This window comes from Aphelocoma coerulescens, chromosome 31, assembly GCF_041296385.1.
Source record: "Aphelocoma coerulescens isolate FSJ_1873_10779 chromosome 31, UR_Acoe_1.0, whole genome shotgun sequence".
In the NCBI taxonomy this organism is placed as follows: domain Eukaryota; kingdom Metazoa; phylum Chordata; class Aves; order Passeriformes; family Corvidae; genus Aphelocoma; species Aphelocoma coerulescens.
In genome coordinates, this window is record NC_091044.1 from 138,735 (window position 1) to 165,904 (window position 27,170).

General features: G+C 66.0%; 3 protein-coding genes across 4 annotated transcripts; 2 read left to right on the plus strand and 1 right to left on the minus strand.

Annotated features, from left to right (window-relative positions):
* Positions 1–319: 319 nt before the first annotated feature.
* On the minus strand, positions 320–7,650 carry PRICKLE3 (prickle planar cell polarity protein 3). The gene is given in 10 exon segments (XM_068998197.1): positions 320–715; positions 1,474–1,686; positions 2,127–2,307; positions 3,456–3,650; positions 3,652–3,669; positions 4,408–4,545; positions 5,034–5,147; positions 6,521–6,701; positions 6,784–6,860; positions 7,581–7,650. Coding segments are annotated over 10 exon segments (1,266 nt in total). The 5' UTR covers positions 7,632–7,650; the 3' UTR covers positions 320–617.
* Positions 7,651–8,087: 437 nt separating this feature from the next.
* Positions 8,088–18,019, plus strand: LOC138100402 (5-aminolevulinate synthase, erythroid-specific, mitochondrial-like). 2 transcript variants are annotated; one of them, XM_068998240.1, is made up of 11 exons: positions 8,088–8,161; positions 9,592–9,683; positions 10,038–10,151; positions 10,229–10,306; positions 10,785–10,992; positions 11,539–11,723; positions 13,119–13,298; positions 15,249–15,413; positions 16,042–16,310; positions 16,827–16,986; positions 17,592–18,019. In XM_068998240.1, exons 2-11 carry the CDS (start codon positions 9,596–9,598, stop codon positions 17,744–17,746), a joined length of 1,602 nt encoding a protein of 533 aa, XP_068854341.1. In that variant the 5' UTR covers positions 8,088–8,161; positions 9,592–9,595; the 3' UTR covers positions 17,747–18,019. The 2 variants fall into 2 exon arrangements, with proteins under 2 accessions (XP_068854341.1, XP_068854342.1); XM_068998241.1 differs by lacking the exon at positions 8,088–8,161 and adding an exon at positions 9,079–9,172.
* Positions 18,020–18,423: 404 nt separating this feature from the next.
* On the plus strand, positions 18,424–23,921 carry LOC138100297 (uncharacterized). Its single transcript, XM_068998110.1, has 3 exons — positions 18,424–18,711; positions 20,334–23,052; positions 23,503–23,921. Exons 1-3 carry the CDS (start codon positions 18,706–18,708, stop codon positions 23,646–23,648), a joined length of 2,871 nt encoding a protein of 956 aa, XP_068854211.1. The 5' UTR covers positions 18,424–18,705; the 3' UTR covers positions 23,649–23,921.
* Positions 23,922–27,170: the final 3,249 nt, after the last annotated feature.

The window sequence follows — 27,170 nt, forward strand, 5'->3', positions numbered from 1 at the left end:
CCGCCGGCGCTCAGCCAATCAGCGCGCGGTAACGCGGCAGGCGGAGCGCGTGGCCCCTGCGGGCGCCGCCATGTTGGGGGGGGCGGGCGGGCACCGCGGTGTTTTTGTAGGGTCGCCCTTAAAGATGGGGGGCACCGGGGGCGGCGGCGCCTGAAAGGGGCTCCAGGGCCTCCCCGGTGTTTGTGTGCGGTGTGCAGCCTGCAGTGTTTACACGGGGCCGGCTCCCAGCTGTCCCCAGTGTTTCTGTGGTGTTTCCAGCCCAGCCCCCTCTGTTTCCGTAGGGCCCCCCCAGGTCCCGGGGCTCCAGTGACACTGGTGGCCAAACTGGGGCACCGCCCCTTTATTAAAGCTTTGCCCGCGGGGTCAAAGGTCACCGTGCAGAGGTCAGGGGGTCCCTGAGGCGGTCAAGGGGTCAAAGTGCAAAGGTCACACCCGTGAGGGAGAGAGGTCAGAGGTCAAAAGTGCTCAGCAAGGGGCAGAAGTCAAAGGTCAACAAGTGCCGGAGTGGGGTCAAAGGGCAAAAGTCAGCACCGAAGTCCCCATAGGAGATCAGAGGTCAAAGGTCACCAACAGAAGGTCACCAGGAGGTCCCTGAGGTTGGAGGCCACCAAGAGAGATCAAAGGCCCCAGCAGAGGTCAGAGGTCAGCAGCAGGTCAGAGAGGTCAGCAGGGGAGGGCAGGGGCTGCCGCGTGGTCACAGAGGGCTCAGCGGCTCCTGGCAGAGGTCAGAGGTCACGGCGGGGGCGGGGTCAGGCCAGGCGGCAGCCGCGGGAGCGGGGGCGGGGCCGGGGGGGCCGCGGAGGGGCCGGGGGGGCCCCGGGGGGGCGGAGCTGTGGGGGGAGGGGGATGGGCTCCCCCAGGAACAGCCCCTCCCAGGAGGACGAGGACGAGGAGGATGAGGAGGACGAAGGCCAGCGGGGGCGGCCCCTCCCCCGCCGCAAGCCCGGCCCTGGGGGCGCAGCCCTGGGGGGGGAGGGGCACGGCCCGGGGGGGGGAGGGGAAGGGCCGCGGGGGGCGGGGGGAGGGGGGACGGCGGGGGCAGGGGGGGAGGGGCGGGGGGCGGCCCCCAATTCCGGCATCGAGTGGCGATGGGGGTCCCCCCGGCGGAACCGCGGCTGCGAGCCTGCGGGGGACGGGCCCAGTTAACCCCCCCGGTGTCCCCAGTGAACCTCCCACCGCCTCCCCCAGTGCTCCCAGTAAACCCCCCCGTCTCTCCCAGTTCCCCCAGCACCTCCCAGTGCCCCCCCAGTGCCTCCCAGTGTCGCCCAAGACCCTCCCAGCAACTCCCAGTAACCCCCAGCCCCTCCCAGGCCACCCCAAACCCCTCCAACCTCCCCCAGTGCCCTCCAAGCCCCTCCCAGTACCCACCACAGCCCCCCCCCAGACCCTCCCACTCCTCCCAGTGCCCCCCAAGATCTCCCCAATGCCCCTCCCTGTGCCCCCCCGCAGCCCCTCCCGGTGCCCCCCCCTCACCTGCCGGGGGTCCCCCGCCCCAGGAGCGCCGCTGGGGGGCGCTGCGGGGGGTCTGGGGGGGCCCCTGAGCGCAGCGGGGGGAGCAGAAGATTTGCCCCCCCCGGGGCAGGAAGGGGCGGCCCAGCAGGGGGCGCCCGCAGGGGGCGCAGCGGAAGCAGCCGGGGAGGGGGTGCCAGTGCTGCCCCCTGTGGGTGACGTGGGGCGCCTGCAGGTCTGGGCACAATGGGGACAATGAGGGGGTGCCAGTGCTGCCCCCTGTGGGTGACGTGGGGCGCCTGCAGGTCTGGGCACAATGGGGACAATGAGGGGGTGCCAGTGCTGCCCCCTGTGGGTGACGTGGGGCGCCTGCAGGTCGGGGGAGGAGGGAAAGAGGGGATTGGGGGGGCTGTGACCCAAAGTGGGGGGCTGGGATCTCTTTTGGACCCTTTGGAGACCCCTCGAGGATCCCCCCACCCCCCTGGAACCCCTTGGGGACCACTTGGACACCCCTTGGGCTCCCCTGAGTCCCCCCAGCATCTTCTGAGCAGCACCAGGACCCCCTGAACCCCCCTGGGACCTCCTTGGGGACCCCCTGAACCCTCTGGGATCCCCCCTGAACCCCCTAAGGCCCCCTGGGGATCCCCCAGCCCCCCCGGCCCGTGTCCCCCCCTCACCGATGGGGTCCCCGCAGGTGTCGCACAGGTGGGCACCGCGGGCGCGGCAGGGGGGGCACAGGGGCTGCCCCCCCCCGGGCAGGCTCTGGGGGTCCAGGGGCCCCTCGCACTCGAGGCAGCGCAGGTGCCGCAGGTGCCACCGGCGCCCCCCGGCCTCGGCCCAGCGCCCCCCGAAAATCAGCTGGGGGGCACAAAGGGGGGGGGATCAGCACCCAAAGAACCCCCCCAGCACCCCTGGGTGCCCCCCAGCCCCATAAATGTCCCATAAACCCCACGAGTGACCCATGACTGCCCCCCCCGACCTTGGCCCAGCACCCCCCGAAAATCAGCTGGGGGGCACAAAGGGGGGGGGGGGGCAGGGGCACCCAAAAACCCCCAGGCCCCTCAGCCCCCCCAACCACCCCATAACTGTCCATAGCACCCCATAAGCACACAGAGCACCCCATAACCACACTCAGCACCCCCATAACCACCCCAAAACCGCACCCCAGCACCCCATATCCACCCCATAACCACCCATGGCACCCCATAATCACGCACAGCACCCCATAACCACACTCAACACCCCTTATCCCCCCATAACCACCCCATAACCACCCCATAACCACACTCGACACCCCTTACCCCCCATAACCACCCATAGCACCCCATAACCACCCCATAACCACACTCAACACCCCTTACCCCCCCAACCACCCATAGCACCCCATATCCACCCCATAACCAACCCATAATCACGCACAGCACCCCATAACCACACTCAACACCCCTTATCCCCCCATAACCACCCCATAACCACCCCATAACCACACTCAACACCCCTTATGCCCCCATAACCCCCCATAGCACCCCATAACCACCCCATAACCACACTCAACACCCCTTACCCCCCCATAACCACCCATAGCACCCCATAACCACCCCATACTCACACTCAACACCCTGTACCCCCCCATAACCCCCCATAGCACCCCATATCCACCCCAGAACCACCCCATAATCACGCACAGCACCCCATAACCACACTCAACACCCCTTATGCCCCCATAACCCCCCATAGCACCCCATAACCACCCCATAACCACACTCAACACCCCTTATCCCCCCATAACCACCCCATAACCACACTCAACACCCCTTATGCCCCCATAACCACCCATAGCACCCCATAACCACCCCATAACCACGCTCAACACCCCTTATCCCCCCATAACCACCCCATAACCACACTCAACACCCCTTACCCCCCCCATAACCCCCCATAGCACCCCATATCCACCCCAGAACCGCCCCAGAGCACCCCAGAACCACCGCAGGGGCCCCCCTCACCTCGTCACAGCCCGGGCAGCGGTGCCGGAGGGTGTCCCCGTGGTGCCTCCCGCAGAGCAGCCGCCCCCCGGCCCCCCCGGGGCAGAAGTACACGAGGTCCACGAGGGGCTGGTGGCACTGGTGGCACTGGAAGCACTGGGGGTGCCAGCACAGCCCCAGCCCCGCCCGCCCCGCAAACACCGCCAGGGCCCCCCCCCCGCACCGGGCCCCCGCACTGGGGAGGGGAAACGTTGGGGTCAGGGGGGTGCCCCAGCCTCGGGGGACCCCCGAGGGTTTGGGGGCTCAAACTCCCCTGGTTTTAGGCTCCCACCCTGGTTTTGGGGTCCCTCGCCCCGATTTTTAAGTTCCCCTTCCCTCTTTTTGAGCACCCATCCCCCCTCAAATATTCGCGTCCCCACTCCCAGTTTTTGGGGGTCCCTCCCTCATTCTGGGGCTTCCCACCCCCCATGTGTTTCTCACACGTTTTGGGGGCTCCACGTGATGTTTTTGGGGTCCCTCACCCCAGAAGTTTAGGTTCCACTTCCCTGTTTTTGGGCTCCCCCAAAATATCCAGGTCTCCACTCCTATTTCTGGGTTCCCCACTCCCCATTTTTTGGGTTCCTGACTCATTTTGGGGCTTCCCACCCGCATTTTTTGGGTTTTACCACCTATTTTGGGTGGAGAAACCCTAAACAACTTTTATTTGGGGTGCCTCATCTTTGGCAACCCTCACCCCTATTTTAAAGTTTCCCTTCCCTGTTTTTGGGCCCCCCCAAAATCTCCAGGTCCCCGCTCCTCTTTTTTGCCTTGCCTTCCCCAATTCTTGGGGGCTCCCCCTCATTTTTTGGGGTCCTCTCCCCATATTTTTGGGGTTCTCTCCCCATATTTTTGGGGTCCCACCCCCATTATTCCCAGTCCTCCCCAATACTTTGCCTCCCCCTTTTTTGGGTGCCCATTTTTGGGGTGCCCCCACCTGCTGGCAAACGGCACCGGCGCTGGTGAGGGGGAGGGGTCGGACACTCCCTTGGCCCAAATTTTCCCGTTTCCGGCGTTGGGCGAAAAGTTTCAATTCCCGACGTTCGGCCTCGTCCAGGTCGTGGCAAAACTGGGGCTAGGGAGGGTCAGAATTGGGGGAGTGAACCTCAAAACACCTCGAAAATCCCCCAAATAATACCTCAAAACTACCTAGAAACACCAAAACAGCCCAAAACCAACCCCAAAATGCCCTCAAATAACCCAAATCTAAATAACCTAGAAACATAATAAAACACCTCAAAATGACCCTGAACTAACCCAATTGCCCCAAAACACCCCAAATACTCCAAAACCACCCCAAACCACCCCAAAACTGCTTCATCCGTCTAAAAATGCTCCAAATACATCAAAACTGCCTTAAAACAACCGAGGAAGGGGCCCAACCATTTCCAAATGCTTCCAAATTCCACAAAACTGCTCCATGAAGAGCTCCCAGAACCCCCTTGAACGCCCCCAGCCCCCCCCCCCCAGAATCCCCCCAAGCCCCCCAAAGCCTCCCCCGCCCCTCAGGACTCCCCCTCGGTCCCCCCAGAGCTCCTCTGAGCCCCCCCGGGCCCCCCTCACCTCCAGGTCGTGCGGGGGCAGCTGCCGGAGCAGCTCCCGCAGCCGGTGCCGCTCCCCGGGGCTGCGGAGCCGCGGCACCAACGGCGGCGGCAGCAGCGAGAAGTACTGGGACACCTGCGGGGCGGGGCTTAGCGGGGCGGGGCTTAGCGGGGCGGGGCTTAGCAGGGCGGGGCTTAGTGAGGCAGGGTGCAAGGGGCAAAGCCTAGTGGGGCGGGGCTTAAGGGGGCGGGGCTTAGAGAGGCAGGGTGTGAGGGGCGGGGCCTAGTGGGGCAGGGCTTAGCAAGGCAGGGTGTGAGGGGCGGGGCCTAGCGGGGCAGGGCACGGGGGCGTGGCTTAGGAGGCAGGGTACAAAGGGCGTGGCCTCACTGGGGCAGGAGGAAGTTCTGGGGCACCTGTGGGGCCGGGCTTAGTGGGGCGGGGCATGATGGGTGGGGTGAGAGGGGTGTGGCTTCAGGGGGCCGGGATTAGCGGGGTGGGGCACAAGGGGAGGGGCTTAGTGGGGTGGGGCATGAGGAGTGGCACAAGAGGGGCGGGACTTAGCAGGGCAGGGTGCGATGGGCGGGGCTTAGCGGCGTGGGGTGCAAGGGGTGGGGTGCGAGGGGCGGGGCTTAGCAGGGTGGGGCACGGGGGCGTGGCTTAGGAGGTGGGGTGCGAGGGGCGTGGCCTCACTGGGGCAGGCGGAAGAAGTTCTGGGGCACCTGCGGGGGCGTGGCTTAGCAGGGCGGGGCACAAGGGGCGTGGCCTCAGTGGGGCAGGTGGGGAAGTACTGGGACACCTGAGGAAGGGGCGGGGCTCATCGGGGTGTGGCCCCATGGGCAGGGTTTGGTGGGGGCAGGTGTGAGAAGCACACGGTCACCTGCGGGAAAAGGGGCGGGGATTCAGTGGGCGTGACTGGAATAGCGGGGTCTGATTGGCTGGGGCCTCGCTGGGGGCGGGGCTTCACCAGGGCAGGTGTGAGAAACACACCTGAGGGGAGGGGCAGGGAAAGGGGGTGGGGCCTCCATGGGGTGGGGCTGCTGGGGCAGGTGGGCGGGGCTTTGGGAGGTGGGCGGGGCTTTGGGAGGTGGGCGGGGCTTGTTGGCGTGGGCGTGGCCTGGAGCGGGGCCGGGGCTTGGCAAGGGGGGCTTGGCAAGGGGGTCCTGGCAAGGGGGTCCGTGGAGAGCGCGGGGACTTTCCCCAGTGGGCGGGGCCCGTATGGGATTGGGGCACCCCGGGAGGGGTGTGGGGGCCCTTGCAGGGCACAGAGCTCTGTGGGGAGACAGAGGCACCCCCGGGGGGGTCCCCTAAAGCCGTGGGGTCTGGGGGAGCCTTTGGGCTCTCACAGCTCTGCAGGGTGGGTTCAGCGGGGGGGTTTGGGGGGAGACCCCTGTGCGGGGGGTAGAATTCTGTGCTGTAGGGGGGCTGTAATCAGGGGCGAGGCCTTCAGGCCTTCATCACTTGGGGGGCTTCTGGGGGGCTCCAGGGGGGCTTGGGGAATCTGGGATTACCTGGTCAGGGCTGAGGCCGGGAGGGGCCCAGGCGAACTCCTCAGCGGAACACCCCGAATCCTCGGAGCCGGGGGGGGGATGGGATTCGGGGAGCAGCCGGGCCAGGACCCTCTGTAGGGTCGGGGGGACCCCCCCTCCAACGTGCTCCCCCCGCGGGCACTTGCAGTGCTGACAGATCTTCCTGGGGGGGGGGGGACAGGGGGGCTCTGGTGAGGGGGGGACACCCCAAAATCCCCCTTCCAGCCCCCCCATCCCGGCCTCACCTCCATGGGTGCTCCTGGAAGCCGGGACAGAGCTCCTGGCACGCCCGGCATGGCCGGCCTCGGTCGGGGTCCTCGGCCTGGGGGAGCAGGAACCGGGTCAGGGGGGGTCACACCCCAAAAACAGGGTCGGGGGGCTGGAGGGGCACTGAAAAGGACAAGGGGTGCGGGGGGCAACACCCCATAAAGGGGATGCTGGAAGCTGGGGGGGCAACGTCCCAAAAATCGGGTCTGGGGGGCATCAAAATGGGGTGGGGGGGGGATGGGGAAGCACCAAAAGGAGTCGGGGGAAACCCCAAAAACGGGGTCAGGGATGGCTGCGGGGGAACCTCCCAGAAATGGGGCCGAGGGGGCACGGGACAGGGTTGGGGGTTGGGTGGAGGGTCACACCCCAAAATCGGGGTTGGGAACTTGGGGGATCCCAGGGGCCGGAGGTGCAACCACCACAAACGGGGGCGGGCGTGCTGGGGGGGGATTCACCCCCTAAGCCCCCTCCCGCCCCACAGCCCCCCACCGCAGGGCCCCCCAGCCTATACACCCCTACAGCCCCCCATTACCCCCCACAGCCCCTTTCCTTCAGCCCCCTTCGAGGCTCCCCCAGCCACAGACCCCCCCCCCCCACCCCAGGGACCCCTGCCCCCCACACCTGCCCTATAACCCCCCCCCCAAACCCCTTTCCGCGCCCTAAGCTCCGCCCCCTCAGCGCCCACCCTTCCAGCCCCCCCCGCCCCCAGACCCCACCAAAACCCCAAAGCGCCCCCAAAGCCCCCCGGGCCCCCGAATTCGCCCCCGCCCCTCACGTCTCGCTCCGATCGCCGCCGCCGGGACCCCCGGGTGAACATGGCGGGCATTGGCCACGCCCCGGCCACGCCCCGGTCACGGAGGCCACGCCCCCACACCTGCCGGTGGCCACGCCCCCTCTGGCCACGCCCCCTCTGGCCACGCCCCCACACCTGCGGGTGGCCACGCCCCTCGTGGCCCCGCCCTTTGTGTTGCCAGGCAACCGCCAAGCCCCGCCCCCACCGCCGCTGGCCACGCCCACCCCGGCCCCGCCCCTCGCTCAGAGCCGGGGGTGCTCCGGGGGTTGGGGGCTCAGGGGGGTTCGGGCGGCTCCGAGGTTTTGTGGGGTTTGGGGGCCTCAGAGGTGTTGGGGGGCTCAGGGGCTTTGGGAGGGTTCGGGGGGCTCGGGGTTGGGGGATTTTGGGGGCGTTCAGGGCAGTTGGAGGGTTCGGGGGGCTTTAGGGGGGTTGGGCAGGTGGGAGGGGCCGCGGGCGGAGCCTGAACGCGCTAAGCCCCGCCCCCCCGGGGTTTATCGGGTTGGGGGGGCCCCGTTTTGGGGGGGCCCCAGTGCTCGTTGTTCGTCCTCAGTGCGGGACAACAGGTGAGGGGGGCGGGGGGTCGCGGGGGCTTTCAGGGGGTCCGGATCCCCAAGGGGGCTTGAAGGGGCTGGGGACCCCCAAGTGGGTCTGGGGGTGGGTCCCATGGGGGTCCCGGGTCCTCTGGGGGGGGATTCTGGGGGGCTGGAGACCCCCAAATGTGGGGAGGAGGCATCTGTGGGGGTCCCAGATGCCTGGATCACATTGAGTGCGGAGTTTTGGGGGACCGGGGACCCCCGAGCGGGTCCGGGGGGTCTGTGGGAGTCCCGGACTCTCCCCTTGAGAGGCCCCAGGAATTTGGGGGTCCCAATCCCCCCTCGCACCCGCAGAACGGCTGGGGGGGCTCAGCACCCCCAAACCCCCACTCGAACACCCCAACCCCGCCCCAGAGCCCCCCACCAACCCCAAACCCCACTCAGAATCCCCCAACACCCCAAAAGCTCCCCCAAAAATTGCTGGACGGGGGAGCAAAGGGCAATTTGGGGAGGTTCCTGCACCCCCAAAACCCACACGACCCCCCCAAAATTCTCTCAGAAGGCCCCAACATCCCCGAACCCCCAAACATCGCAGGGGGGTGGGAGAAAGAGGAATTGGGGAGTCCTGCGCTCCCAAACTCCCCCGAAGGCCCCCCAAAACCCCTCAGAAGACCCCAAGCTGCCCCCCCCCCATCAGCCCCCCGGGCCCTGGGTCCCGTTTTAGGGGGGGTTGGGGGTTTTGGGGGCTCGGAGGGGGGGGGGTTGGGACACCTGAGGCTCCCCCAATTTCCCTCCTCTCCCCGAGGTCACGTGATCCGGCCGCCTCCAGGTGTCGGGGGCTGATAAGGGCTGATAAGGGGGGGGCGGCCACACCCACCCCCCCAAAACGCCCCCAAAAAGGGGCGGCGGTGTCTGGGTGGGGCTGATTAGGGGGGAGCGACAGCTTTGGGGGGGCCCCGCCGGGGTCCTGGTGCCGGGACCCCCACAGAGCCCCCCGCCCCACCGGGAAAGACCCCAAACCCCCCCAGGAAGGAACCCAGGGTGGGGCTGATTAAGGGGTGCGGGGACAATTTGGGGGGCTCGGGGAGGGCTCGGGGGTGTCGAGCCCCCCCAGACTCCCTTTCTTGCCCCTCCCCCAGCAGCTTTGGGGGTGCCGGGCCGCCCCCAACCCCCCATTTTCGCCCCTCCCAACCAGTTTCGGGGGGGGTTCAAGGGGCTTTGGGGGATGAGAGGGAGCAGGGGTATTTTGGGGGGTTCTGGGGTGTTTTGGGGTGTTTTGGGGGTGCAGAGCCTCCCATTTTTTGCTCCCCCTCAGCAGTTTGGAGGGGATTAGAGGGAATTTTGGGGGAGTTCTGGGGGGGGGGGGTTGGGAGATGAGAAGGACGAGGGGGATTTGGGGGGGGTTGGGGTGTTTTTTGGGGTGCCGGACCCCCCTGACGCCCCCGTTTTTCCGCCCCCAGCACCATGGCTGCTCTGCTGCGCTGCCCCGTCCTCGCCCGTCACCCGTGGCTGGTCCGAGCCCTGGCCACGGCCCCGCCCCGCCCCCACCCAGGTACCCCCGAAATTTGGGGGAGAGGTGGGGGAGGGGAGAACATCCCCCCCCTTTGACACCCCCCCTTTCAGTTTTGGGGGGTATTGGGGAGTTTGGGGCGTTTGGGGGAGTGGGAGGAGTTTTAGGGAAGTTTTGGGGGGTTGGGGATGGTTGGGGAGGTTTGGGGGGTTTTGGGGGCTTGGGGGAGTTTTGGGGTGGGTGAGGGGGTGGTTTGGGGTTTTGGGGAGATTTTTGGGTGGTTTTGAGGGGTTTTGCGGGGGAGCCTTGCTGGGGTCGAGGGAATTTTGAGGTGTTGCGGGGTTTTTTTGGGATTTTGGGGTGCTGGGCCCCCCTGAATCCCCTTGTCCCCCCCAGGTGACCCCCCCGAGGGGTCCCACTGTCCCTTCATCGATCTGGGGGGGGAGGAGCCCCCCTTTGTGCAGCGCGCGGCCCCCGAAGTACAGGAGGACGTGACCTCCCCCGAGCCAGGTGAGGAATTTTGGGGACCCCCCCGACCCCCCCCCCTCCCGTACCGGGGATACCCCAATGACCTCTGACCCCCCCAGAGCCCCTGGACTGGCTGCTGGATTTGGGGGACCCCCTCGAGGACCCCCCCGAGCGGCGCCTGGAGGAGAACCTGCCCGGTGAGGGGGGAGGGGTCTGGGGGGGTTCCGGAGGGGCTCGAGGGGAGCGGGGGGGGGGGTGATTTGGGGGGGCTGGGAGGGGATTCGGGGGTCTTTGGGGGGTACCAGGTCAGTTTAGGGGGGGTTGGGTGTGCAATGAGAGGGTTTGGGGTCCGGGGGGGGTCGGGTCTGATGTGGGACTGGGGGGGCTTGGGGGGGTTTGGAGTCCCCCCCAAAAAGACGCCTTTCCCTACAAGGCGGTTTTGGGGTGCAATGGGGGCGTTGGGGGGATTTTGGGGTGCAGTGGGGTGTTGGGTGTTTTGGGGTGTTCCTCCAACCCTTCCCCCCCCCACCCCGAGAATGCCTTACCCCATCAGGTGCTTTTGGGGGGGGGTGATGGGATTTTGGGGGGCTCTGGAGGGTTTTGAGGTGCAGTGGGGGGGTCAGGGGTGCTGTGGCAGTTTCAGGGTGTCCCCCTGACCCTTTTTGCCCCCCTCAGAGGACGCCTTCCCCTACGAGGCGGTTTTTGGGGGGCGCCTGGCGGGGCTGCGCCGCTCCCACACCTACCGGGAGTTCACGGCCGTGGGGCGCCGGGCCCAGCACCCCCCGACCGCCTTTTTGGGGTCCCCCCCGCGCCTGATCCAGCTCTGGTGCTCCAACGATTACCTGGGAATGAGCCGCCACCCCGAGGTGCTGCGGGCAGCCAGGTGGGAACCCCAAAATCCTCTTAAATCCCCTTAAATTGCCCCCAAATCCCCTTAAATGCCCCCCAAATCTCTTTAAATCCCCAAGAAGATCCCCAAATCCACTTAAATGCCCCCCAAATCTCCTTAAATCCCCAAGAAGATCCCCAAATCCACTTAAATGCCCCAACTGCTCCCGGATCCCCCCCAAATGTCCTTAAACCCCCTCAAGCTCTCCTGACTCTTCCCCTTAAATCCCCCACATCCTCCCAAATCACCACCAACCCCTCCCAAATACCCGCAGCTTCCCCCCAAATCTCTCCCTCAAACCCTCCCAAACCCCCCCAACCCCTCCCCAAACCCCCGAAATCCTTTCCAAACCTCCCCTAACCCCTCTAAATCCCCCCCAAATCCCCTCCCCAAATCCCTGCCAAGCCCCTTCCAAATCCCTTCCAATGCCCCAAATCCCCCCACAACATCCCCAAATCCCCCGCAACTGCTCCCAAACGCCCCCCCAAAGCCCCCTAAACGCCCCCAGCCCCTCTGACCCCGTGCCCCCGGTGCCCCCAGGGCGGCGCTGGGCGCTCACGGGCTGGGTGCGGGGGGCACCCGCAACATCGGGGGCACGTCCCCGCTGCACGGGGCGCTGGAGCGGGCGCTGGCCCGGCTGCACCGCCAGCCCCGCGCCTGCCTCTTCTCCTCCTGCTTCGCCGCCAACGACACCGCCCTGGCCACGCTGGCGCGGCTCCTGCCAGGTACGGGGCACCCCAAACCCGCCAGAGCACCCCAAAATCCACGGGGAGCCCGAAACACCTGAAGGGGATCCGTAAATCTCACGGGAACCCCCCTAAAAAAAAAAAAAAACCCCGCCCCGGTGGGAGTCGGAGCTCTTGGGGTTCTACAAGATTTGTCGTGAGAAGATCTTCAGGTTCTCGGGGCAACCCCAAAAACCCGCTTGGCAACCCCAAAAATCTGCTGAGGAGTCCTCTCACCAAAGCGCATCGGGTCCCCCAAAAACTCTTGGGTCCCCCAAAAACTTGGCCCCAAAAAAACCTTGTGGGACTCAAAAAAGAAACCATACAGGGGAACTCTGAAGGGTCTTGGACCCCAAAAAAGCTCTTGAGAACCTCAAAAAAAACCCCCTTGGGAACCCCAAAAATCTGCATGGGAGCTCCCACAAAACCGATGGGACCTCAATAACATCAGGGGATCCCCTAAAATCCAGGGGAGCAGAAAGAACCTCGTGGTAATTCTACAAAACCTGCTGGGAACTCCTAAAAACATCTCCAGCTTCTCTTGGCAAACCCAAAAATCTGCCCCGCTCCCAACTTTACTGGACCCAAAAAAACTCCTGGGATCCCAAAAATCTCCTGGAACACCAAAAAAACTCACGAGACCTAAAAAAAAATCTCATGGGAGAAATCCAAAGCTCTTCAGACCCCAAGAAACCTCGTGGGAACCCCAAAAATTTGCATGGCAGCCCCTCCCCAAGATTATCGGACCCAAAAAACTTCCTGGGACCCCAAAAACCTCTTGGGAGTCCCCCAAACCTGTTGAGAACAGAAAAAACTCCTCCTGGGAACCCCAAAAATCTGTTCCTCTTTAGAGCCCCCCCAAAACCACGTGAGACTCCACAAAACCCCCGTCATGGGACCCAAAAACCCCCAGGACCCCCAAAATCCTTCATGGGACCCTAAAACCCTCTTCTGATTCACCCAACACCCCCCGAGCGCCCCCAAAACCTCCCAAAAGGAAACCGAGGGGTGTGGGGGGGGTTGGGGTGGGTTTTTGGGGTGCTGATGGGCGGGGTGGGTTTTTGGGGTGCTGAGGGTGCGAGGGGGTTTTGGGGTGCCCAGGCTGCCAGGGAATCATGGGGAGTTTTGGGATGGGGTTTTGGGGGTGCTGAGGGTGCGGGGGGAAATTGGGGTGGGGTTTTGGGGTGCTGAGAGTGCGGGGCAGTTTTGGGGTGCCCCCAGGCTGCCACATCTTCTCGGGTGCCGGGAACTACGGGGGAGGGGGAGGGGGGAGGGGTGGTTGGGATGGGTTTTTAGGGGTTCCCATGAATTGGGTGGGGGTTTTGGGGTGCTGATGGGCACGGGGGTTTTGGGGTTGGGCTTTCTGGGTGCTGACAGGTTTTGGGGTGCCCCCAGGCTGCCACATTTTCTCGGACGCGGGGAACCACGCCTCCATGGTGCAGGGGATCCTGCGCAGCGGGGCCCCCAAACACGTCTTCCGCCACAACGACCCCCAGCACCTGGACGAGCTTTTGGGGCGCAGCCCCCCCGGGATCCCCAAAATTGTTGCCTTCGAGTCCGTCCACTCCATGGATGGTCAGTGTGGGGCACCCTAAAACCCCCCCCAGAACCACCGGGACACCCCAGAACCCCCTGAGATCCCCCCAAACAGCCCCAAAGCTCGTGGGGTTCCAAGTGTCCCCACCTCTCCTCAGACCCCCCAAATCCCTCCCAGGTCCTACCAAGGTCCCCCCAAATCCTCCCCAATTCCATCCAAATCCCCTCAGATCTCCCCAATCTCCCTCAGTTCCTCCCTAAATCCCCCCAGCCCCTCCTAAATCTCCTTGAATCCCCCTAAATCGTTCCCAGCTCCCCCAAGTCCTTTTAAATCCTCCCCCCCAAAAAACCCAGCCCCCTCCAAATGCCCCAAGTTCCCCCCAAAATCTCCTTGTACCCTCCCAAATCGCCCCAAATCTCCCCTATACACTCCCATATCCCCCCCATTCTCCCCAAATCCCCCCTAAATCCCCCACGATCCCCTCCAACTCCCCCCAGTTCCGCCCCAAATCCTCCCTAATCCCCCCAGCACCCCCACAGCTCTCCCCAGTTCTCCCCTAAATTTCCCCAAATGCTCCCGGACCCCCCCCTCCAATCTCCCCCATATCCCCTCAGTTCCCCCCAAATCCCCCCAAAATCCCCCCAGTAATCCCTCAAACCACCAAGTATTGCCCCAAAATCCCACTCATCCCCCCCATCTCACACCAGTGTCCCCCCAGTATCGCACCTGTCCCCTCCCATGTCCCCCCCCATGTTCCCCCAGGCCTCCGTGACGTTCCACCCACACACGGCATTCACCCCAAATCCCCCCAAACTCCCCCAAAACCCCTCCAAATCCCCCCAAAACCCCTCCAAACCCCTCCCCAAACTTCCCGAACTCCTCCAAATGCCCCCCAAACTCCCTCCAAACCCCCTCAACCCCATCAAACCCCCACTAAATCCCCCAAACCTCTCCAAATCCCCTTCAATTCCCCCAAACCCCTCCAGACCCCCCCATGGGCCGCCCCCATGCCCCTCCCCCCCGCTCAACAGCGCCCCCGGTGGTGCCCTGGGACATTGCACCGGCCCCAAACCGCCCCAAAAACCGCCCCAAATCCTCCCAAACTGCCCCAAACTGCCCCAAATCCTCCCAAACTGCCCCAAATCCTCCCAAACTGCCCCAAATCCTCCCAAACTGCCCCAAATCCCCCCCAAATCCCCCAAACTGCCCCAAATTCCCCCAAACCCGTCCCAAACCGCCCCAAATCCTCCCAAACTGCCCCAAATCCCCCCAAACCCATCCCAAACCGCCCCAAATCCTCCCAAACTGCCCCAAATCCCCCCCAAATCCTCCCAAACTGCCCCAAATCCTCTCAAACTGCCCCAAATCCCCCCCAAATCCTCCCAAACTGCCCCAAATCCCCCCAAATCCTCCCAAACTGCCCCAAATCCTCCCAAACTGCCCCAAATCCCCCCCAAATCCCCCCAAACTGCCCCAAATTCCCCCAAACCCGTCCCAAACCGCCCCAAATCCTCCCAAACTGCCCCAAATCCCCCCAAACCCATCCCAAACCGCCCCAAATCCTCCCAAACTGCCCCAAATCCCCCCCAAATCCTCCCAAACTGCCCCAAATCCCCCCCAAACCCGTCCCAAACCGCCCCAAATCCTCCCAAACTGCCCCAAATCCCCCCCAAACTGCCCCAGACCTCCCCAAATCCCCCCAAACTGCCCCAAATCCCCCCAAACCGCCCCAAATCCCCCCAAACCGCCCCAGACCTCTCCAAATCCCCCCAGACCGCCCCAAACCGCCCCAAACTGCCCCAGACCCCCCCAAATCCTCTCAAACCGCCCCAAACCGCCCCAGACCTCCCCAAACCGCCCCAAATCCCCCCAGACCCCCCCAAATCCCCCCAAACCGCCCCAAACCCTCCCCAAACCGCCCCAAATCCCCCCAAACCGCCCCAAACCCTCCCCAAACCGCCCCAAACCCCCTCTGCGCCCCCCCCCAGGCTCCATCGCCCCCCTGGCCGAGCTCTGTGACGTCGCCCACGCCCACGGCGCCCTGACCTTCGTGGACGAGGTTCACGCCGTGGGGCTCTACGGGCCCCGGGGCGGCGGCATCGCCGAGCGCGACGGCGTCACCGGCAAGGTGGACGTGGTGTCGGGGACCCTCGGTAAGGGGGGGCACCCCGAAATTGGGGGGGGGACCCTCGGTAAGGGGCACACCCCGAAAATTGGGGGAGGGACCCTCGGTAAGGGGGGGAACCCCGAAAATTGGGGGGGGACCCTCGGTAAGGGGGGCGGACCCCGAAATTGGGGGGGGACCCTCGGTAAGGGGGGGAACCCCGAAAATTGGGGGGGGACCCTCGGTAAGGGGGGCGGACCCCGAAATTGGGGGGGGACCCTCGGTAAGGGGGGGAACCCCGAAAATTGGGGGGGGACCCTCGGTAAGGGGGGGAACCCCGAAAATTGGGGGGGGACCCTCGGTAAGGGGGGCACACCCCGAAAATTGGGAGAGGGACCCTCGGTAAGGGGCACACCCCGAAAATTGGGAGAGGGACCCTCGGTAAAGGGGGCACCCCGAAAATGGGGGGAGGGACCTTCGGTAAGGGGGGCGCCCCGAAAATGGGGGGAGGGACCCCCGGTAAGGGGGGGCACCCCGAAAATTGGCGGGGGAGGGACCGCACGAGTGGACACTGGGGTCGGGCTCTCTGGGGGTTTGGGGGGGCTGTAGGGGCTTGGCGGGGGTCAGGGCGGTCCCTGGTGACTTTGGGGTGCCCTGACCCCCCGTTGTGCCCCCAGGGAAGGCCGTGGGTGCCGTGGGGGGGTACATCGCGGGGGGGGCCGCTCTGGTGGACGCCGTGCGCTCCTTCGGCCCCGGCTTCATCTTCACCACGGCGCTGCCCCCCCCCGTGGTGGGGGGGGCCCTGGCGGCCCTGCGGGTTTTGGGGGGCCCCGAGGGGGGGGCCCTGCGCCGAACCCACCAGCGCCACGCCAAACACCTGCGGGTGCTGCTGCGCGACCGGGGCGTCCCCGCGCTGCCCGCCCCCAGCCACATCGTCCCCGTGCCCGTGAGTGGGGCCGGGGGGGCTTTTGGGGGGGTCTGGGGGGGCTCGGAGGGGTCCCCGTGCCCGTGAGTGGGGGCCGGGGGGGCTCGGAGGGGTCCCCGTGCCCATGAATCGGGGCCGGGGGGGCTTTTGGGGGGTCTGGGGGGGCTCGGAGGGGTCCCCGTGCCCGTGAATCGGGGCCGGGGGGGCTTTTGGGGGGTCTGGGGGGGCTCGGAGGGGTCCCCGTGTTGCCCGCCCCCAGCCACATCATCACCGTGCCCGTGGACTGGAAGGGCCGGGGGGGCTTTGGGGGGGTCTGGAGGGGCTCGTGGGGGGATGTGAGGAGGTTTGGGGGGATTCGGGGGAATTTGGGGTGTAGGGTGGCTATGGGGGGGCTCAGGGGGGTCCCTGTCCTGCCCGCTCCCAGTCACATCGCCCCTGTGCCCGTGGGGGAGGGGGACACCCGGGGGTGGGGGGTCAGGGGGTGGGTTTGGGGGTCCCGCAGCCATATTTTGGGGTGTGATGGATTTTGGGGTGCAGGTTGGGGACGCCCTGGCCGCCACCCGGCTGAGCCGGGCCCTGCTCGAGCGGGGGCTGTACGTCCAGGCCATCAACCCCCCCACCGTGCCCAGGGGGGGGGAACTGCTGCGCATCGCGCCCACCCCCCACCACAGCCCCGCCATGATGGAGCACCTGGCAGGTGAGGGGGGGACACGGGGGGGGGACACGGGGGGCGGGGGGCACATGGGGATGGTGGGAATGGAGAGAGTTGGGGGACACGGGGGGCACAGGGGGGGTGATGGCCATGGGGGGGCTTTGGGGGACACGGGGAGGTCATGGGGGGCACAGGGATGCGGGATTTGGGGCTTTGGAGGGGCGGGGGGGTCATGGGGGGACACAGGGATGCGGGGATTTGGGGCTTTGGGGGGGTGGGGGGGTCATGGGGGGGCACAGGGATGCGGGATTTGGGGCTTTGGGGGGGTGGGGGGGTCATGGGGGGGCACAGGGATGCGGGGATTTGGGGCTTTGGGGGGGTGGGGGGGTCATGGGGGGGCACAGGGATGCGGGATTTGGGGCTTTGGGGGGGTGGGGGGGTCATGGGGGGGCACAGGGATGCGGGGATTTGGGGCTCTGGAGGGGTGGGGGGGTCATGGGAGGGTCCCAAGGACTGGGGGGACCTGGCGCCGTTGGGGGAGGGTCACAGGGTGGGGGTCCCACCAGGCCGGTGCTCCCGGCTCGGGGGGGGTCCCTGGTCAGTCGGGGGGGTCCGTACCCTCCCCTGACCCCGTGTCCCCCCCCCCCCAGATCAGCTGTCCGAGTGTTGGGGGGCGCTGGGGCTGCCCCGGGACACCCCCCTGGGCCCCTCCTGCGCCTCGTGCCAGCGGCCCCTGCACTTCTCCCTCATGAGCGACTGGGAGCGGCAGCACTTCCAGCTGGGGGGGGTCCCTGTCATGGGCTGACCCCCCCCCCCAAACCTGGGGGGCGTCCCGACTCCCCCCGGCAGCTTCAGTCCCCGCCCCGCGGCCGCCTGAGTCCCTCCCAGTGCTCCCAGTTCCAGGCGTTAACCCAGTACGGGAGTGGGGGGGTGTTCTCCTCTTTTGGGGGGCGGCGCTGGGGGTGTCCCCCCACTGCTCCTCCCGTTCCTCTCCCAGTTTTTCCCCGTTTTCCTCCCACCCATCCCAGTCTCTCCCAGTGCTCCCAGTAACGATGGCAATAAACCAAGACGGGACTGATGATGCGTCCGTCTCTTTATGGTGGGGGTGGGGGGCAATCGCTGGCGGTGTCCCCCAATTTCCCCCCCATTAGCTCCCCCCTTCCCCCCAAATTCCGGGGTCCTCGTGTCCCTCCCAGTGCTCCCAGTTCCAGGCAATCAGCCGTGATGGGACTGATGCTCATCCCCCCCTGGGGGGGGGGGGGGGAGCTCCCCAAATTCCCCTCCCAATTCCTCCTTCCCAATTTCCACCCCCTCCCCCCCAAACTCCTTGGGTTCCCCCCCCCGCCCCTTCCAGGGTCCCTCCCAGTGCTCCCAGTTCCAGGCCATCAACCATTATGGGATGGAGCCTGAGGCCTCTCCCCGAGGGGGTCCCTGGGGGGTCCCCTCTCCCCCCCACCCCCACTCCCCCACCTGGGTCCCTCGGGGGGTGGGGGAAGGGCTCCCCTGGGTGCTTTCCTGCCCTTATCAAGATTTTGGGGAATGAGGAAGGAATTTTTGCTCCCCCCCAGCACCCAGAGGTGGGGGGACCCCCCCAGCCATGACGTCAGTCCTGGGGGGTCCCTCCCCCTCCCAGTCTGCCCAGTCCTCCAGGGCCTTTCCCAGTGCCACCAGTACCCGGCGAACTGGTGCCAAGGGGACCGAGGTGTCCGGGGAGTGACCCCCCTCCCGCGCCCCCCCGCCGGCTGAGGGACCCCCAAAATTCAAATGGAGGTACCGGGGGGGAGGGGGGCGGGTCCCACTCCTTGCACAATCCCCCCCCCCCCCGGACCACCCCCCCTTTCCCCCACCTTCCTCTCAACCCCCCTCCCCTCTCTAACCCGCCTCTCCCAGACCCCCCCCGTGCCCCCTCCCCACTCCCCACGGAGCCCTCACAGCCCCCCCAGACACCCCCTAAACCCCCCGTACCGCTCACGCACCCCCAGTCCCCCTGACCCCCCCCAGTTTAACACCCCCTCTACCCCCCCCACCACCCCATAACCCCCAAATAACCCCTGCAGTCCCCAGCCCCATCCTTAACCCTTCCCGGACACCCCCTCTGACCCCCTCTGCCCCCAGCCCCTCTGGACACTCCCCAACACCCCCCCCAACTATTCCCCTATGACCCCCCGAGCACCCCAGGGCCCCCCTCTTTAACATCCCTTCTGACCTCCCTCACCCCGGCCCCTCCGGACACCCCAAACCCCCCAATACACCCCCCTATTGCCCCCCAGGCCCTCATTTAACCCCCCCTTTCCCCCCACGGACGCCCCCCGAGCACACCCCCGGCCCCTCGCTGCTCGTGGGGTCCCTGCGCTGGCCTTGGGGGGACACCACGCTGGTGCTGGTGGCCCTCAGGGACCCCCCTGGTGTCTCCCGGGTGGGCCCGGGGACCCCCTCCCTCGGCCCTCGCCCCCTTTCCGGCGGCACCTGAGGGTGTCGGGGACCCCCGCCGGGCCCCCCCATACGTCCCCATGCACCCCCCTCTAACTCAGCCCTCCCCACTGAGCCACTCCAGCCCGTCCGGGCACCCCCTGAGCCCCCCATGCACCCCCGCCCCCAAATGCCCCATACACCCCCCCCCAAATACCCCATACACCCCCGTCCCCAAATGCCCCATACACCCCCCCCAAATACCCCATACACCCCCGCCCCCAAATACCCCATACACCTCCCCCCAAATACCCCATACACCCCCCAAATACCCCATACACCCCCGCCCCCAAATACCCCATACACCCCCCAAATACCCCATACACCCCCGCCCCCCCAAATACCCCATACACCCCCCAAATACCCCATACACCCCCGCCCCCCCAAATACCCCATACACCCTCGCCCCCCCAAATGCCCCATACACCCCCCCAAATACCCCATACACCCCGCCCCCCCAAATGCCCCATACACCCCCGCCCCCAAATACCCCATACACCTCCCCCCAAATACCCCATACACCCTCGCCCCCCCAAATGCCCCATACACCCCCCCAAATACCCCATACACCCCCCAAATGCCCCATACACCCCCCCAAATACCCCATACACCCCCGCCCCCCCAAATGCCCCATACACCCCCCAAATACCCCATACACCCCCGCCCCTCTTTAACCCTCCCCAGCCCCCACTCCTGTAACACCCCCCCAACCCTCCTCCCTACCCCATCCCCCCCAGCCCCCCCCACCCCAATGCCCCCCCATACCCTGCCCTACGACCCCCAGCCTCCCCTTTAACACCCCCAGACCCCCCCCCCTCTTTAACACCCCCTCCAACTCCCCTAACCCCGGACACCCCCTAAAGCCCCCCATCCACCCCCCATGACACCCCCAGACCCCCACTTCTCCCCCCTTCTCCCCCCAGACCGCCCCGCCGCCGCCGCCCCCGGGCACCCCCTCGCCGCCCCGGGACGCGGCGCTGGCCATGGCCGAGGTCGGGGTCCTGGCGCTGCTGCTCGTGCTGGCCCTGGGGGGCAACGTCCTGGTGCTGGTGGCGCTGAGGGCCCCGCGCCGCGACCCCCGCGGCCCCGGCGCGCCCCCGGCGCGGCCCGCGCGGCCCCTGCGGCGCTACCTGCGGCACCTGAGCCTGGCCGACCTGGCGGCCGCGGCCGGGCAGGTGCTGCCGCAGCTGCTCTGGGACCTCACGGACCGGTTCCGCGGACCCGACGCCCTTTGCCGCCTCACCAAGTACCTGCAGGGCGTCGCCATGTTCGCCTCCGCCTACGTGGCCGTGGCCATGGCCTGGGACCGCCGCCGCGCCATTTGCCGCCCGCTGGGCACGGGGCTGAGGGCCGGGGGGGCGCAGGGGGGCGGGGGGCGCGGGGCGCGCTGGGGGTGCTGCAGGTGGGGGCGTGGGGGCGCTGGGGACACGGGGAGAGGGGTGCGGGGACGTGGGGACACCGGGGACACCGGGGACACCGGGGGCACCGGGAACACCGGGAACACCGGGACACAGCGGGGACACAGCGGGGGCCGGCGGGGGCACACGGGGCAGGCCGGGAACAGGCACCGCGCCGCCTGGTGGCCGCTGGGCGCGGTGCAGCGGAAAGGGGGCGGGCAGGGGGACAGGGGTGGGGACAGGGGTGGGGACGGTGGGGAGGGGGTAAAAGGACTTGAGGACACTGGGGACGGCCAGGGAGGGGCACAGGAACCCTCCGAACGCAGGGGGAGGTGTGGTGGGTGCTGGGGGTGGGGGCGTGGGGGCACCGGGGACACCCAGGGAAGGACACGGAGACAAATTGGGTGCTGGGGGTGGGAATGTGGGGGCACTGGGGCCGCTGGGGATGAGGTAGGGGGACATGGGGACACTGGGAATGGCAGGTGCTTGGGGTGGCGGGGTGAGGGCAGGGGCGAGCGGTGGGGGTGCTGCGGGAGGGGGCACGGGAACAGTGGGGGCACCAGAGATGGTGTACGAGGACATGGGGACACACAGGATGGCACACAGGAACCCTCTGGATGCTGGGGACAGAGACATGGGGACACTGGGGATGCCAAAGATGGGATGGGGGGACATGGGGAGCCCAGGGGTGGCAGGTGGGGACATATTGAGGACACCAAATATGGGGCACAAGGACATGGGGAAACTGGGGGTGGCGCAAAGGGATCCACTGGGTCCTGGGGACAGAGACATGGGGACACTGGGGACACTCAGAGTGGCTCAGGGGGACGCACTGGGTGCTGGGGGTGGGGACACAGGGACACTGATGACACCAGGGAGGGGACACAGGGACCCAAGGGGTGCTGGGGGTGGGGACACAGGGACAGCAGCAGGGATGGGGCACAGGGACGCAGGGACACCTGGGATGGCACATGGGAACCTGCTGAGGGCTGGGGACACAGCGACAGTGGGGGCACTGCCACATCCCCTCTGTGCCCCCCAGACCCCTGTGTCACCCCAGTGTCCCCAACCCTCCACGTCACTCCAGTGCCACCAAGCCCCAATGGCACCCCAATGTCCCTCCATGTCACCCCAGTGCCACCAAGCCCCAATGGCACCCCAATGTCCCTCCATGTCACCCCAATGTCCCTCCATGTCACCCCAGTGTCCCCAAGCCCCAATGGCACCCCAGTGTCCCTCTGTGTCACCCCCGTGTCTCCAAGTCCCAGTTGCACCCCGATGTCCCACCGGGTGTCCCCAGTGTCCCCAAGTCCCAATGGCACCCCAGTGTTCCTCCACGTTCCCCTGATGTCCCCGTCACCCCCCTCATCGCCCCCCTCATCACCCCAGATGCCCACAAGGTCCTTGTCACAGGCCACCCTGGGGGGGTCTGGGACCACCATGGGGATGTGTGGGGCCAGCAGGGGGGGCTCTTGTGCCACCACGGAGGGGTCTGGGGCTATCACGAGGGTGTCCTGGGCCACCATGGGGGACTGTCAAGACACCATGGGGGACTCTGGGGCCACGACACAGGGGTCTGAGACCACCATGGAGAGGAACTGGGCCACAGTGGGGGTGTCTCAACCCACCCGAGGTGGGTCTGGGACCATCATAGAGGGGTCTTGGGCCACCACAAGAGTGTCTGAAGCCACCGTGGGAGGGTCTTGGGCCACCACAGAGGAGTCTGGTGCTACCATGGAGGGGTCTGGGGCCACCACGGGGTGGTGTCTGGTGGCCTTGGGGTGGGCTGGCACAGCCCTTGGGTGGGCTCGCTCTGGGCTGGGCCGGGCCCGCTCGGCACTGGCCGAGGCTCGCAGGCGCTGGGATGCGCTGGCCACGGCCTGGGCGCTGGCGCTGCTCTTTGGGCTGCCCCAGGTTGGCATCTTCGGGCAGCGTGAGGTGGCCCCGGGCGAGAGCGACTGCTGGGCCACCTTTGCCCAGCCCTGGGGTGCCCGTGCCTACGTCACCTGGGTGGCCCTGGCCGTGCTGGTGGCCCCTGCGGTGCTGCTGGGGGTGCTGCAGGTGGCGGTGACGCGCGCACTGAGGGGGACACGGGGGGTCCCGGGGGGTCCCGGGGGGCTGGGACGGGCCCGGGCCAAGAGCCACCGCATGGCCGTGGTGGTCCTGGGCGTGTTCGTGCTGTGCTGGACCCCCTTCTTCTGCGCCCAGCTCTGGGCAGTGTGGGACCCCCGTGCCCCCCGAGAAGGTGAGAGGGGACGGGGGGACATGGGGACAGGGGGACATGGGGATGCTGGGACACGGGCCCAAGGGGACAGAGGGATGGGGGATGTGAGGATGGGGTCACAGGGACAGGGGGACATGGGAATGTGACGGGCGTGGGGGAACGGGGATGGAGGACGTGGGGATGTGGGGGGGTGGGGACATGGGGATGGGGTTGGAGTTATGGGGGACATGGGAAGGGGGCCATGGAGGTGCCCGTGCCATGGGGGTGACAGGGCCATGGGGGTGGGTCCATGGGGACATTGGGACAGGGGAGGGTGACCCAGCTGTTTCCCACACCAGGGTGGACTCTGGCTGGGGGTGGGCGTCAGGGAATGTCCCCCCCCTCCCAGAGCCTGGGGGGGGGGTCATGTGGTGTCCTTGGGGGTGCTGTGGGGTGTCCACAGGTGTCACCAGATGTCCCTGTGTCCCCCAGGCCCTGCATTCACCATCCTGATGCTCCTGGCCAGCCTGACCAGCTGCACCAACCCCTGGATCTCGGCCACCTTCAGCACCAGCCTGGCCCGGGCCATGGCCCGTGTGCTGTGTCCCTGCCGGCACCCCCGGGGGCACACGGGGTGACACAGAGGCACACGGGGTCACACGGGGTCACACGGGGTCACACGGGGTCACACGTGTCCTGTGTCCCTGCTGCCGCCTCTCAGAGCACGGGAGGTGACACAAGGGGACACGAGGGCTCGGGTGAGGATGGGGGGGGCTTGTGTCACCCAAGGACTCCGTGGGGACGCACACGGGGCTCACACGAGGACTCGAGGACGCCCGGGGGGTCTCGTGTCCCGTAGTGGGGGCCGCACGAGGACCAAGGGCTCGTGGTGCAATGGGGGGGGCGCGAGGATTGGGGTGCTGGGGGCGGGGCTTGCACGAGGGGGCGGGGCTTGCACGGGGGGCGGGGCTTGCACGGGGGGACACAGCTGGGCCTCTTGCAAACCCTCGTGCAAGGGATGGGGGGGACACGAGGAGGGGACATAAGGGGAGGGTCAACCTCCCCCACTGTCTGTAAACCCAATCACCAATAAACCAGATTTTTACCCCAAATCCCCCGGTTTGCGGCACCCCTTAACACCCCATCGCGTCCTCCTTCCCAGGGCGATGGGGCGGCCCCCCCACCTTCCACTCCCCGCCTTCGAACTTGGTATGCTCCATGCAAATGAGCCAGCTCGCGCCACCAATCAAACAGCGTGGTGGGCGGAGCCCCGCATTCAAATCGCTGCCATTCAAATCAATGGGGTGGGGGCGGGGCTTAGACCAAAGGCGGCAGCGGCAGAAGCCGATCCTAAAGGCAAACCCGATCCCAAAGGCAGACCCGATCCCAAAGGCAAACCCGATCCCAAAGGCAGACCCGATCCCAAAGGCAAACCCGATCCCAAAGGCAAACCCGATCCCAAAGGCAGACCCGATCCCAAAGGCAAACCCGATCCTAAAGGCAAACCCGATCCTAAAGGCAAACCCGATCCCAAAGGCAGACCCGATCCCAAAGGCGAACCCGATCCCAAAGGCAGACCCGATCCCAAAGGCAAACCCGATCCTAAAGGCAAACCCGATCCCAAAGGCAGACCCGATCCTAAAGGCAAACCCGATCCCAAAGGCAGACCCGATCCCAAAGGCAAACCCGATCCCAAAGGCAAACCCGATCCCAAAGGCAAACCCGATCCTAAAGGCAGACCCGATCCCAAAGGCAAACCCGATCCTAAAGGCAAACCCGATCCCAAAGGCAAACCCGATCCCAAAGGCAGACCCGATCCCAAAGGCAAACCCGGGATCATGGAGAGGGAGGGGGGAGGGGCCCGTGACCCCAAACCCCGCTGTGGGGGGGGCCCTGACTGCCCCCGTGCCGGGACCCCCAGCGCCACCCCCAGAGGCCGCCAAAGGGGGCGGGGCCGAGGCGAGCGAGCTGGGGGCTTATGCTAATGAGGGTCTATGCTAGTGAGGGTTTATGCTAGTGAGGCCCTATGCTAATGAGAGTTTATGCTAGTGAGAGTCTGTGCTAATGAGTGTCTATGCTAATGAGGATCTATGCTAGTGAGGGTCTATGCTAATAAGGGTCTATGCTAGTGAGGGTCTATGCTAATGAGGGCCCATGCTAATGAGGATCTATGCTAATGCGGGTCTATGCTAATGAGGCACCGCTGCCTTTGCCGGGGGAACCGGCGAGTGGGCGGGCTTGTGAGTACCGAAGGGGGCGGGGCCAGCGGGGCAGCAGCCAATCCGGAGGTTGTGGGGTGGGAGGGGGCGGGGCCAGCGGGGCAGCAGCCAATCCGGAGGTCGTGGGGCGGGGCCGGGGCCGGGGCCAGCGGGGCCGCAGCCAATCCGGAGGCTGTGGGGCGGGGCCAGCGGGGCAGCAGCCAAATTGGAGGCTGTGGGGCGGGGCCGGGGGCGGGGCCAGCGGGGCAGCAGCCAATCCGGAGGTCTTGGGGCGGGGCCAGCGGGGCCGCAGCCAATCCGGAGGCTGTGGGGCGGGGCCAGCGGGGCAGCAGCCAATCCGGAGGTCTTGGGGCGGGGCCAGCGGGGCCGCAGCCAATCCGGAGGCTGTGGGGCGGGGCCAGCGGGGCAGCAGCCAATCCGGAGGTCTTGGGGCGGGGCCAGCGGGGCCGCAGCCAATCCGGAGGCTGTGGGGCGGGGCCAGCGGGGCCGCGGCCAATCCGGAGGCTGTGGGGCAGGGCCAGCGGGGCCGCAGCCAATCCGGAGGCTGCGGGGCGGGGCCGGGGCGGGGCGCTGGAGGGGCGGGGCCGGGGCGGGGCGGCCATGCCGGTGTCACCGGTGTCCCCTGCGCACCTGAGCGCTCGCGGGGGTTCCACGCCGAGGGCGGGGCGGGGACGGGCCCCGGCGCGGGGGGCTGGGCGGGGCGCGGGCACAGCCGGGCCCGTGGCACCGTCTGCACGGTGTCCCTGCGGCCGCTCCTCCTGAGAGCTGCTGAGGGCCAGGAGCTCCGAGCCGGCCGCTCCTGGAGCCAGGGGGCCACAGGGACACTGCGGAGGCTCGTGGAAGCCGCGGGCTGGTGTGACACAGAGCGGCTCCCGGAAGCCAGGAGAGCTTCATGGAACCAAGTGTCCCTTGTGACACGGGGGGGCCTCACGGAACCCAGGAGAGCAAAGTGAGGTTATGGAAGGAACCTCATGAAACCAAGGCTCCAGTGTGACACGGGGGGGCCTCACGGAAGCCAGGAGAGCGCTGTGACGCAAGGGAAGTTCATGGAACTGTTATAAATGAAATTGGTAATTCGTGCTTGTGTGCATAAATGTATATATTAATTGTACAAATAAAAACACCTAAGCCCAAACCCCAGGCCGGGGATGGAGAAAATTTCACAAGCCTTGGCAGCAGCAGAGAAGACCATACGGCCAGGAACTAATCAGCACACGAAAAAGTCTATCTCGGGTGGAGGTAGACCTTATCTGGAGCCATTAACACCACACCTGGGTGATGATCTGAACGATGATGAAACTGATTAACATCTTGGAGATGTTAAAGGAGTATCCCATTCCGGGAACTAAGAATAACTGTTCCAGGAATCGAAGATGGACCATTCATCATCGAAGATGGACAATTCATCAGACCCAGGAAATGCTTTGTGCAGTCCAACTTAGGGACAAGAAAACATCATGAATATGCTAAATTGCGAGAAGAATAGAATTAATTCAGACTCTGCCCAAGAACTGTATAAGAAGGAACCAGCCGAAGAGACATTTGTGAACTTGGGGATCTGATGCGATAGAGGTCAGATCTGTGTTCACCCAGCACTGATCCCGGGCTCGGGGCTGATCATGGCTTTCTGTGTGACCGATCTTTCGGCCTCAGAATAAAATCTATTTCTTTATTAAATTTAATTTGGCTGAATTTCTTTACTTCACCTCTGAGTTATTGTAATTTTGAAATCAAGGGGCTTTCAGGCAAAGATATGGGAAATAGGAATAACAGTTCTTTACTAATATATATATGTATATAAAACAAGGCAGGGAAAAAACTGATTTAAACTGACAGAGTCAGATATGACCTGACCCTGTCAGTCAGGGTAGCAGCAGCAGTCTGATAAGGTGGTGGCTGCGTCCTCCTGAAGTGAATGGATGTGGTTCTGTTGAAGTGATG